General features: G+C 34.5%; 1 protein-coding gene across 2 annotated transcripts in view; it reads left to right on the forward strand.

Annotated features, from left to right (window-relative positions):
• CSMD3 (CUB and Sushi multiple domains 3) overlaps positions 1 to 13,299 on the forward strand; it is a 1,392,034-nt gene that overhangs the window by 1,325,848 nt on the left and 52,887 nt on the right. For both annotated transcript variants that reach the window (XM_060393469.1, XM_027973090.3), the window contains 3 exons: positions 920 to 1,093; positions 3,387 to 3,569; positions 7,742 to 7,918. In XM_060393469.1, the coding sequence (XP_060249452.1) occupies positions 920 to 1,093; positions 3,387 to 3,569; positions 7,742 to 7,918 (534 nt within the window). The remainder of the gene's footprint in view (positions 1 to 919; positions 1,094 to 3,386; positions 3,570 to 7,741; positions 7,919 to 13,299) is intronic.

The following is a 13,299-nucleotide window of genomic DNA, read 5'->3' on the forward strand; positions in this document are numbered from 1 at the left end:
TAAAATGTATTTGATTTCTTTTTGTAGACTAGTTAGTCTAATGGTTTAAGTAATTCGCTTATCCTTGTATGGCTACAACATGGAAGTTAAAAATCTTTTATAGGACCTGTAAACATGAACTTCTTCAGATATTCATAGCTCTCATATACTTTTTACCTTTTCCTTATTTTCTATAGCACTTCCTGGTAGTGTGTTATTTACTCAGGGGTTTTATTAAGTTTATATCTCATATGTGCTATTTAATACTCATCATATTTAATACTCTAGTCATAAAAGGGAACACATAGTAAGTTCCCAAGCTACTTCTAGCTTATAGAGAATTCTCAGTGTTTTAACATCTGATTCTGCTCAACTTAGCTGTATTTTGGTTGATAAGCCTCTGAGTATTTTTGTTTTACAGGATGATTTATTTATTAATGGTCAGGACTAGAATTTAGACTATATATGCATAGTCTGAATTGTGTGCCACAGATCCATCTTCCATCCTTCTCCTTTACCCTCAAAGTTTTTCCCTTTTAATTTCTGTAGGGCATTTTGAATTCTATATGGAATCCTATAACATTATTTAGCCAATCCATACCACTCCTCTCCCTATCTTTCACATCCTTACCTAGACAAATGAATGCTTCCAATCCATGTACATGTGTATATAAACAAACACCCACCACCCCAATACATACAGGCATATTGAGTCAGTCATTTAAGCTTACTTACAGTGTTCCTGTTAAACTCATACTCAGGGTGAGTGGGCTAACAGAATAACTCCTGTAACTTCAACTTACATGTAAATGTTTGATTTTCAGAGGATGTATATAGTGGAACAGATAATTCTGATTCATTAATATTTCAAAAAAAGTTGGTGCAGGTTGTTCGATAGGAGATATAAAAAATTTTTATATCCAATAATTATGTATTGTAGTGATTGACTGTGGACACCCTGGCGTTCCTCCTAATGCAGTCCTGTCTGGTGAGAAGTATACTTTTGGGTCTACTGTTCACTATTCCTGCACAGGAAAGCGTACACTTCTAGGCCAATCATCAAGGACTTGCCAATTAAATGGCCATTGGAGTGGATCACAACCTCATTGTTCAGGTACCAGTGGGAAAATTGGGTGATGTTTATTGGAAATTACATTATGAGTATTATGATTGGGGTTATTTTATTAGTAGTATTATGATCGGGGCTTCCTGGGTGGCTCAGTGGTAAAGAACCCACCTGCTAGTGCAGGAGATGCAGGTAATGCGGGTTCAATCCCTGGGTCAGGAAGAGTCCCCAGAGAAAGAAATGGCAACCCACTCTAGTATTCTTGCCTGGAGAATTTCATGGACAGAGGAGGCTGGTGGGCTACAGTCCATAGGGTCTCAAAGAGTTGGACAGGACTTAGCAACTGAACTTGAACACAAAGCAATCTAAAGAGATACAATAAAACATTTCTCTTTTAAAAATATCATGAGGGAAGCTATAACATTATTTTTACATTTATCAGAATTCTTAAGGTAATTTAGAATTTACAATGCAAATTAATACTGATCTTATATATGAAAAATTACAGGTGTAAATTTTGAACTGTGTTGTATTGAACATAAGTGGTTTTAGAATGCTACTTTCTGTGAAATGCTTTTATCCATTAGAATAGCAATTCACTTAGGCTTTAGCAATTCCATTTTAGCAGATATAAAAGATAATTTTCCCCAGAAGGTAATATTATATCAATGATTTCCTGTTAGAATTCAGTTCTTTGTAACTGAACTTTTTAAGCAAGTGATTATTTAATAGCATGATTTTAAAATAAAGTCCTAAATGTTTGAAATTAAACTAACCCATCAAGTTTTATAAGAGATGTTTATCTATCATAATTTGATTTGTTATTAAGGCAACAGAAAACTCCTGCATCTCTATAATCCCAATAGCATTTTCTTAGAATATGTAAACATTAAATCTATTTTTAATAATTTTTTCACAAAGTAAGCATTTGATAAATATTATCTAAGGTCTTTAAGCCACTATTTTTCTTCAATAATTGTTATTTCCGTTTTAGAGCTGTGAGGTTACCCTACTTGATACTATTCATTCTATTTTTGTCTACCTGCCAGATATTAGTGCTTTTTTTTCTGCCTATTCTTTTCATTTACATATTTATTTTTGTGTTATTGTATCTCTGTGGAGATCATATGATGACTTATTAGGAGTTGTTTCACATTATTCTTCTTTTAGAGGTAAAAGGTATGGAATAGTTCATTAATTTCAGTTATGTTAATTATTATGTAATTATGGTTAAATCCTATGAAGTCACTGCCTGGGACAGTGATAAATTATGAAAACTATCAGTTAATTTACAAACTCAGATAACTGATAATACACATAAACCCACAAGCGTTTTCTCTGTCACACACACTCACAATGGATTAGAAAGCTACTACTTAGTTGTAGAATAAAGTGTGTATAGATACATTTAAAAGTGAAACAGTGTCCTTAAATCTTCATGTGGTTATTAATATTGCATCATATGATGATAAGAAAGTATTAGAAAAGATTCCAGATGCACAGAGCATGTCAAAATTGGCATCTAGGTAGACAGAAAGCACTTCAAATGATTATACATTCAACTCTTTCTCTCTGTTTCTCTGTCTCTCTCTGTCTTTTCTCTGTCTGTCTTATTGAATACTAGTTGTGGCAACTTTAATTAGACATATTTAAGAAATGAGAAAGGGACTGAGCAAACCCTAAACACTATAGTCAAGAGAAACACCCTGTCATGAGCAAAATTCTTAACAACTTAAGTCAGAGTTTCTAGTCTTTGTTTATAATTCATTTTTGTACTTTTATGTATAAAAGTATGGAATTTTTTCATCTTTGGTCAATGGTCATTAATAGAGAAGATTAAATGGTATAAGTTTAGACTAAAAATATTATACTTTAATATTTATATTTTCCAACACATCACAGTTCTGTTTTAACAGAAACTGATTTTAATTCAGAGAAGAAAAGATGAAAATTGCCAATTCCACGTTCTAAATTTTAACTGTATGAACACATCGCATTGTCATTTGAGCCCAAAGAATTGTCAATTATGAATTTTCTATTACCTTGGTTAAGAACTAGATTTGGGAAATACTAATGAAATGTCTTCAACTTATTAGATGTTTCCAAATATCACTAATGTGGAAAATAACACCATGCTCCACAACTACTTTCTTTTTCCTTTAGGCTTTTTCTTATGACTGGAGTCAAATGGAAAATATGAATTATGATTTTACCCAGTCAACTTACCATATTAAAGCACAACATGAACAACAAAAAAAATGCCCATAGGATTGATGGACTAAATCATGAATTTAGTAAATGTTTATTGAATTAAATTAATTTGAACTGTACTGAATTGCAGGTGATGCTACTGGTACATGTGGGGATCCAGGTACTCCTGGTCACGGTTCTAGACAGGAAAGCGATTTCCGAACCAAGAGTTCTGTACGCTTTGCCTGTGATACTGGTTATATCCTTCATGGTTCAGAAGAAAGAACATGTTTACCCAATGGGAGTTGGACTGGAAGGCAGCCAGAATGCAAAGGTAAAGTCAAGTAGAAACTAATAACATCGAGAGTGTTGGAATTTGATGTGGATCAAATTCAACTGTGTGCTGCTAAGTGAAATTACTCCTTCCAGTACTCTCTGTCTTCAACCATGGAATAAAAGTAGTAGTATTCCAGTTTTACCAATACTATCGTATAAAAGAAATATGACAGGTAATAATTATTAATTTAGTCTCAAGTATGTCTAAAGTGTCATTTATATACAAACATTGTTCACATCACAGCAGATATCAGGATTGGAAAAGCTAAGAAGATATTTTTCCCCCATCACAGTGCTCTGTATTGTTGACAGCACTAGGAAAAATTAGGTTTTTCTGACATTAGTACATTACCTCACAATGTTTTAGTTTTCAGGTTTGTAGAAATGGTAAAATATAGAAAGATGTCTAAGTATACATGATGTTTTTCATTTATGGGTATTGCTAATAACCAGATCAGAGGAACCTGGTTGGCTACAGTCCATGGGGTCTCAAAGAGTCAGTCAGACAGAATTGAGTGACAAAGCACAGCACAGCACAGAATTGTTCTGATTGATTCAGAGTTAACATGATCAAATCTTTGCAATATTGACTATAAACGAAATGTTGCAGGGAAATTATCCTTATAATTTAAATTGCTCTTTTTTGAGATTATTTTAGGACAAAAAAAAAAAACCCTTGCAAAAGTATTTATGAAACTTGCTTGATGTTGTACCAAATGTATTGGTTTTATAAACAGAAAACAATTCCCAGTGGAACCTTCTTAACAGTTTTTAAATTGACTATATTTCAGAAACTGTTTATTATGTTTAAAACTATATCTATACTTTAGGAAAGGCATTCATCCCTTTTTAACTGGACTGAATTTAATAATGGTAAGAGAGAATTACAATTCAGTTTCTGTTATAGGTTGGAGAACAAAGTTGTTGAGCAAAAGACACGAAGTACGCTGTCTTCACTTCATTTCTCAAGCTTATTTACCAAAGGCAGTCTTTATCATGATTTGCACATCATGTGGGTGATAGCTAAGTCAGCCTTTTGTTCAGCTGTACTGCAAAATATTTGTAGATGAAATGCAACCCAGTGCTAATCTTGTATTGTTCATATATACATTATAGATAAAACAGAAGTAGGAGTTGTAGCAAATATAACAGAATTAATACTTTTCACATAAAATGGAGTACACGCAAATCACCTGGTAAAACAGATTCTAGTAAATGAATAGAAAGAAGAAATAAACAGAAAATACAAAAGAGCAAAAAATTTTCAATTATAGAAGAAATTCTACATAAGTACTAATCAGAAAATTATGGTTAAGCTTCGAAGCATCATTTTCATCTGTTTTAATATGAAATTGTAGTGTATGTGCAGCAAAACTAGAACTTCAAAGCATTTCTAGAGCCTTTAAATTACATTTTAGATTAATTTGATAAAATGCATATATATTGTTAGCTTTGATCTATTAACTCCATTTTTGAAAATTTTGTTCCTAAAGAAAATAAAAATATTGAAGAGAACACACAATCATAAAGATGCATTATTTTTATTTCAAACACTCTAACTACCAAAAACAGGAACCAATCTGACAACACTAGAAAAAATATCACATAGGCAATTGTATATTTATATAATGTGATAGTGAAAATACTAGAATAAGCCATGGAGCAATATGAGAAAATGTATCATACAAAGCTTAGTTGAAAAATAAGATCAAAAGTATGCACTCTATTAAAATCATAGGAAATGATAGTCACTTGAGAGAAAAAAATAAAAGTCAATATAATAAAAATGACAATATTACAGAGAGGTGAAATTTGTAATATTTTTATTCTCTTTATTCCAAATGTTTTGTAGTGCTGCATTACTTTAGTAATTGAAAACCTTTCTGAGAATGCAATAGATTAACTACCTATTAAATATTAAATATCTATTAAATATTAAAATATCAAATGAGTATGATAAAATATCTTAAATAAAAACATACAGATTTAAAGAGTGTAACATTCTTTGATGAACTGACAAGGTTTTTAAAAATGATGGGACATGATATTGGAGGGGTTGTGTGAAAATAAGCAAACTTTCACACCATTGATACAAATGTGTATTGTTATATAGTGTTCTATAAAAACAAAAGTTGGCTTAAAGCTCAACATTCAGAAAACGAAGATCATGGCATCTGGTCCCATCACTTCATGGGAAATAGATGGGGAAACAGTAGAAACAGTGTCAGACTTTATTTTTGGGGGCTCCAAAATCACTGCAGATGGTGACTGTAGCCATGAAATTAAAAGACGCTTACTCCTTGGAAGAAAAGTTATGAACAACCTAGATAGTATATTCAGAAGCAGAGACATTGCTTTGCAGATTAAGGTCCGTCTAGTCAAGGCTATGGTTTTTCCTGTGAAGAAAAATCATATGTGAGAGTTGGACTGTGAGTAAGGCTGAGCACCGAAGAGTTGATGCTTTTGAACTGTGGTGTTGGAGAAGACTCTTGAGAGTCCCTTGGACTGCAAGGAGATCCAACCAGTCCATTCTGAAGGAGATCAACCCTGGGATTTCTTTGGAAGGAATGATGCTAAAGCTGAAGCTCCAGTACTTTGGCCACCTCATGCGAAGAGTTGACTCATTGGAAAGGACTCTGATGCTGGGAGGGATTGGGGGCAGGAGGAGAAGAGGACGACCGAGGATGAGATGGCTGGATGGCATCACCAACTTGATGGATGTGAGTCTGAGTGAACTCTGGGAGATGGTGATGGACAGGGAGGCCTGATGTGCTGCGATTCATGGGGTTGCAAAGAGTTGGACACAACTGAGCGACTGTACTGAACTGATATAGTGTTCTAATAATTTGGATAACTCTGTATATACTTAAAAGTATTTTTCAGAACTTAAAATTATCCAGAAATTCCACTTTTAGAAATTTATCTTAAAAATAGGATCAATGTACATAGTTGTATATATAAGCTAGAGTATATTATAACCCAAAATGTTAGAGAATCTAAATTGAATTTCATGTTTATCAGCAGGAGATTGGTTAGAAGATCCTGAAAACACACAGAATGGAAAAGTATCCCATTACTAACCTTTATGAAAGATGCCCTAATTATTATTTGCAAAATGTTTGTTTCCTGTCTACCCACAAACCTATAGCACCGCTACAAATGACAGACAAAATTAAGTATTTAAGATGTTGGGGTTTCCTGATGGCTCAGATGGTAAAGGGTCTGCCCAAAATGCAGGAGACCCTGGTTCGATCCCTGGGTTGGGAATATCCCCTGAAGAAGGAAATGGCAACCCACTCCAATGCTCTTGCCTAAAAAATTCCATGGGTGGAGGATCCTGGTGGGCTACAGTCCATGGGGTCGCAAAGAGTCGGACATGACTGAGTGACTTCCTTTAAAATGTATAATTATACTTCATATTCCTACAAATAGCCTTAAAATTTGTAAAGTCTTAGGAAGTTTTCTTATACTGAAACAAAATTAGATATTGCGACTGACATAGGCTTCCGTTTTAATATATAAAAAATTCACTTATGCCATTGATGGCAAGTGGTTAAACATAATATGGAATAATCATATAAGGCATTTATGTTTGTGACTCTATTGAGGATGTATTGAAATCTTAATGAAAGTCATTCCTACTTTGTTTTATTCAGTTTATTTTTGTAGACTTTGGTCCAGAAATAGAGATTATAAAGTTTTAATGCAAACCAGTTATATAAAAACAAATATGATGCTTATAATATCTAAGTGTATATTTTATATGTTTTCTAACAAATATAAATGTAGTAAATCTTTGTTGCTTCTCATTACATATCTTCCAGTTTTACATGAGTAGCTTTTTAGGCAGAGACTCTTAAAATCCTTCTTTGAAAGATTTTGTATTACCCAAAAGCAATACTCAAGTAATTACGTGCAAAGTTTTTACCAAAATGACTAACAAAAATCATAAAAAAATAGCTATTCTATGATTTGTATCCCAGTAAGTAAACTAATAAAATAAATATAAATTCATCTTGAATTTTAACTCCTCATAAAACAGACTTCAATGCTTAGAGGATTTTTATAGCTTCTTTGGACAATTTGAAACAGTCATTTATTCCTTAACTGTTTGTGAGGATTCCTGAATGCACTATTTTTATATATACTCTTGACCATTTTGTTTTATAGCTGTACAGTGTGGTAACCCTGGGACAACAGCCAATGGAAAAGTCTTTCGGATTGATGGCACAACATTTTCTAGTTCAGTCATTTATTCCTGCGTGGAGGGATATATTCTTTCTGGACCTTCAGTTAGGCAGTGCACAGCCAATGGAACCTGGTCGGGAACTTTGCCTAACTGTACAAGTAAGTTTCTTTTCAATATTTTGAAATATCTCTAGACATATGAAAAGTAGTTGTATAAACATGTATGTCTGTGTTTTGTATTATAATTAATCAAACCAAGCAAGAATTTGAATATTTATAGGTGGTTCAGACCATAAGGAATCTGCCTGCAATGTCGGAGACCTGGGTTCAATCCCTGGGTTGGGAAGATCCCAAGGAGAAGGGAGTGACAACCCACTCCAGTATTCTTGCCTGAAGAATTCCATAGACAGAGGAGCCTAGTGGGCTCTAGTCTATAGGGTCACAGAGTCAGACACGACTGAGCCGCTCTTTCACTTTCCCCTAAAAATGATAGTAGTGTTATGGTCGCGTGTATACTAGTGAGTTTAAGATTCAGCTTCCAAGGTATTATATAGGTAGAGAAAAGAGGGATTGCAGAAAATCAATGTTATTAAATATAATCTTACAGTATATTAAAAATAGAGATGAATTATCCCCTATAATCAAGACTAAATATATAACATTCAAGACTAAAAATAGAATGAAATTTTATTTTGCCAATCTCATACACATTGATTCTTAACTTGGCTTTTTAAAAAGCGAACTGATTATTTATGGATTCTTGCATGTTTAGGGAGAAGGCAATGGCACCCCACTCCAGTACTCTTGCCTGGAAAATCCCATGGACAGAGGAGCCTGGTAGGCTGCAGTCCGTGGGGTCACTAAGAGTTGGATACAACTGAGTGACTTCACTTTGACTTTTCACTTTCATGCATTGGAGAAGGAAATGGCAACCCACTCCAGTGTCCTTGAGAATCCAAGGGACAGGGGAGCCTGGTGGGCTGCCGTCTATGGGGTGGCACAGAGTCGGACACAACTGAAACGACTTAGCAGCAACAGCAGCAGCAGCAGCACTGTTTAGGGAAGTCTTAGTGGCAGATTTGCCCTCTTCAGATGTAAAAAACTTATGGCATTCTAGTGATTCAGCATCATAGAGAAATTACCCACTTGATGGATTGTTTAATGTACTTAAAATTCCTATATATAAATTAATGCTTACCTATGGAAAAAAATAGAATTTACCTAACAAACAATAATCTATCCATTGGAAAATCATGGTTGCTTATATTAATTAAGAGGAACTGCAGCATCATCATATAAATCATGACATTTTTGAAAGAAGAGCTGTTTTATGTCTGTTCAGAGACTCACTCAAGGAGTTGTGAGAAGTTGCCAAAGTCTTTGAATGAAGTAGGTCTCAGGACACTAATGGAGTTTCTTGTGTATTGAAATTTGAACAGATTATACTTTTGAAATAGAGGCCTTCATTAAAAATAGTTTGTGAATATCAAAATAAATGGGCATAATTAAAATTTGTAAATGAGGAGCATACTGCTTCCAGGATTCAAAAAGATGTTGATGCTGAGAAGGTCAGTAGTTCTTGATGGTGTCAATAATGGATCCACTCTTGGCTGATCTAGTAATTTCCAGAAATATATAAGATATACCTTGTACTGTGTGTGGGTCAATGATCCATCCCCTGCCACTTTTTTTTTTTCTTTAACTCGTTTGTGAGTATTTGTACTTCCTGAATAAATGACTGAAAACAATCTATTTATAGGAGGATGTCACCAAAGTAATGCCATGTCCATATTTGTGATTCTGGAGAAAGTTGGTTGTATTAATAGTTAATATCTTGCTTGAAAATTGTGTGTGATGGCAAGGCTGTTGAGATACTCTGTGATTATTTTGTCTCTTGAAAGGGGAGGACAAACTACGGCTCAGAGCTCATTGAAATAAGCACTATTAGAACAATCAGCCAAATCTGCAGTAGCAAAATATTTTCCAGTTATTGATTTGAGTCAGTAATAAGTAATATTCCTGGCCTTGTGTCAGTACCAGATACTGTTATATCTCATCTTTAGGAGTAGTTCTTTATTTCCCTTTGGACAGTTTGGTCTTGGCTTAATCAGGTTTTCTCCTAGGTCTCCAAAGATCTCTGTGAATGCGTGTCCTCTCTTGTACTCCATCTCATAAAATTCTACTTTGTCCTTTTCTGTCCAATCCATCTTTAAAACTCAGGGAATCCACTTGGCTTTGCATGGGGTCCTTCTTCCTGTGCCCGCTGAAAAAATATCTTTGGGTAGTAAGATGAGACCGTCATAGGACTCATCTCATTTGTTTCCTGTTACTCGAGGTTTACTGTGCTTTGCTGCCTGATGAAAGCTGTTTTTTTTTTTTTTTTTTTTTGTTTTTTTTTTGTTTTTTTGAGGGGGAGTAGGGTTGAGGAGTTGTTTTAAAACAACTTCCTTGTTTTTCCATCTTGAAGGAAAGAAGGTCTCCCACTTTCTTTGAAAATGTTTCATTTTTGTAAAAGTGAACAATTTAACAATTAAAAAATACACTTTACTCTTTTCATACTATAGGGCTTCCCTGATGTCTCAGATGGTAAAGAATCTGCCTGCAATGCACCTGACATAAATTCAATCCCTGGGCCTGGAAGATCCCCTGGACAAATAGGCTTTGTTGTTTTCATACTCTACCACCTTACCTGAGCCTTTAAAACTCTTACCCAGTGTCCTTGAAATATTAGCTCAAATGGCACATTCGGGAAAAACCCTTCTAGGGCACTTCTTCCTCATATCCCTTTGGCTAAAACTGATCTCGCTCTATGCTGTTTAACTCTTCTATGGCAATTACTTATATCTCTAAACAATAAACTTCAAAGAGCAATAGGAATCAGGGTTGTTTTATCTCATTGACCCTCTAGCCCATGATATGTAAATTTAGTAAATAGTTATTGACTGACTCATATATCTCATATGAGCTTTTTTTTTTAGCTATTAGTACATATGACTTACCATTCCACTTCATCTTAAAATACTCATAGAAAGGGCTTGTAATTTTATACATAACTTGGCACATGATTATGGTATATGCAAGTGTTAGTCACTCAGTCATGTCTGATTCTTTGTGACTCTTTGGACTGTAGCCTGCCAGGCTTTTCTGTCCAAGGAATTCTCCAGGCAGGAATACTGCAGTGGGTTGCCAAGTCCTCCTCCAGGGGATCATCCCAACCCAGAAATGGAACCCGAGTCTCCTGTATCTCCTGCGTTGCAGGCAAATTCTTTACCCACCTGCTGAGTCATCAGGGAAAGTGTTTTCAGTATACAGTTATGAAAAAGAATAAAATAATGAATACATTCAGAATAAAGGAAATCTGCTGAGTAACAAATTTTTTCATGTTGAATAACAGTTTCACTTATTCATGGGTAAATACCTAAGTGTTTATCTAAAGTGTTTGCCAATTTTAGTTAAGATAAACAAATAAACACATCCTAATTCTTAAGACTGATATTGCATTAAATTTTTTACTGAATCGTCTATGTTTTCCTTAGGAAATTTTTAACCAAGTTAAAGACACTCAACCAAGACAGGCTGGCAGGAAATAACATATCAAAATATAAACTCCTTTTTTGTGTAAGTCCTTTAAGGAGAAGTATTATGTTCAGTAAGGCATTTCAAGCATTCGGTTTTAAATGATACATTACTGTTAAACTGAAAACTGAGAATTTTAATTGTTGATTTACTTCTTCAAATCTCTAAAAAACTGCTAAAATCTAGTAGCAACCCAAACCAAAGGCAGAACTAAAATTATCCTTCCAAAAAGAACACAGAAGTTTCAGTGAAAAGTAAAACAGATTAAACTTTTATAATTAGAGAATTTAAGATACTGAAAATGTTAATACACAGTGATCCATTGCTTAGAACCAGAGTTTCACAGTCTTGTTAATTTGCAATGGAAGTTGATTTAAACATATGATTGATAGAATAGTGTAACTTTAGAGCTGGAAGAGATTGTGGCATAGACTCACATGCATAGGTCAGGAAACTGAGGCACCAAATCATTTAATTGACTTACCAACTACTAACTTTGCCTGTGTGAATGTTAACAAATTGTGGAAAATTTTTAAAGTGATAGGAATATCTGACCACCTTACCTCTGTTCTGAGAAACCTGGTTGCGCTTGGGGCTGGTGCATGGGGATGACCCACAGAGGTGTTATGGGGAGGGAGGTGGGAGGGGGGTTCATGTTTGGGAACGCATGTAAGAATTAAAGATTTTTTAATTAAAAAAATAAAAAACTAAAAAAAAAAAAAAAACAAGAAGAAGCAACAGTTAGAACTGGATATGGAACAACTGACTGGTTCCATATTTGGAAAGGAGTACATCAAGGCTGCAAATTGTCACCCAACTTATTTAAATTATATGCTGAGTACATCATGTGAAATGCTGGGCTGGATGACTCACATGCTGGAATCAAGATTCTGGGAGAAATAACAACAACCTCAGATATGCAGATAATACCACTCTAATTGCAGAAAGCAAAGAGGAACGGAACTAAAGAGCCTCTTGATGAGGGTGAAAGAGGAGAGTGAAAAAGCTGATTTAAAACTCAACATTCAATAAACTAAAATCATGGCATCAGTCCAAATACTTCACGGTAAATAGATGGGGAAAATGTGGAAATGGTAACAGATTTTGTATACTTGGGCTACAAAATCACTGTGGATTTTGGCTGCAGCCACAAAAGTAAAAGACACTTCCTTCTTGGGAAACAACCTATGATAAACATAGATAGTTTATTAAAAAAAACTGGGATATTGCTTTGCCGACAAAGGTCCATCTAGACAAAGCTTTAGTTTTACAGTAATCATGTACATATATGAGAGTTGGACCATAAAGATGGCTGAGTGCTGAAGAATTGATGCATCTGAATGTGGTGCTACAGAAGACTCCTGAGAGTCCCTCGGACAGCAAGGAGATCATACCAGTCAATCCTAAAGGAAATCAATCTGAGTATTCCCTGTAAGGCCTGATGCTGAAACTGAAGCTCCAATACTTGGCCACCTGATGCAAAGAGCTGACTCGGTGGAAAAGACCATGATGCTGGAAAGACTGAGGACAGAAGAAGGGGGTGACAGAGGAGGAAATGGATGGCATCACCACCTCAGTGTACATGAGTTTGAGCAAACTCTGGGAGATAGTGAAGGACAGGGAATCCTGGTGTGCTACATTCCATTGAGTCACAAAGTCAGGCATGAATTTGTGACTAAACAACAACTACTGACAGAGCTCACCACTGAGCAATTATTTCTACCACATAAAGGAGAAAATTTCCCATTGAATGAATTTTTTAATTTCTTAGAAATAAAGGAAACTGTAAGTTCAAATAAAATATATTTTTCATAAGTTTTGATTTAATGTAATTGTCTTTTGTGGGCATTTTTTATAGTATCTATATATAAGGATATAAATATTAATTGAATAAAACTAGGTATAAAAAAAAAATAAAGTATTGGATTAAATTTCTAAACCACATTCCTGATTCGGATTTTTGG

The sequence above is a fragment of the Ovis aries genome, chromosome 9, assembly GCF_016772045.2.
Source record: "Ovis aries strain OAR_USU_Benz2616 breed Rambouillet chromosome 9, ARS-UI_Ramb_v3.0, whole genome shotgun sequence".
Taxonomy (NCBI): domain Eukaryota; kingdom Metazoa; phylum Chordata; class Mammalia; order Artiodactyla; family Bovidae; genus Ovis; species Ovis aries.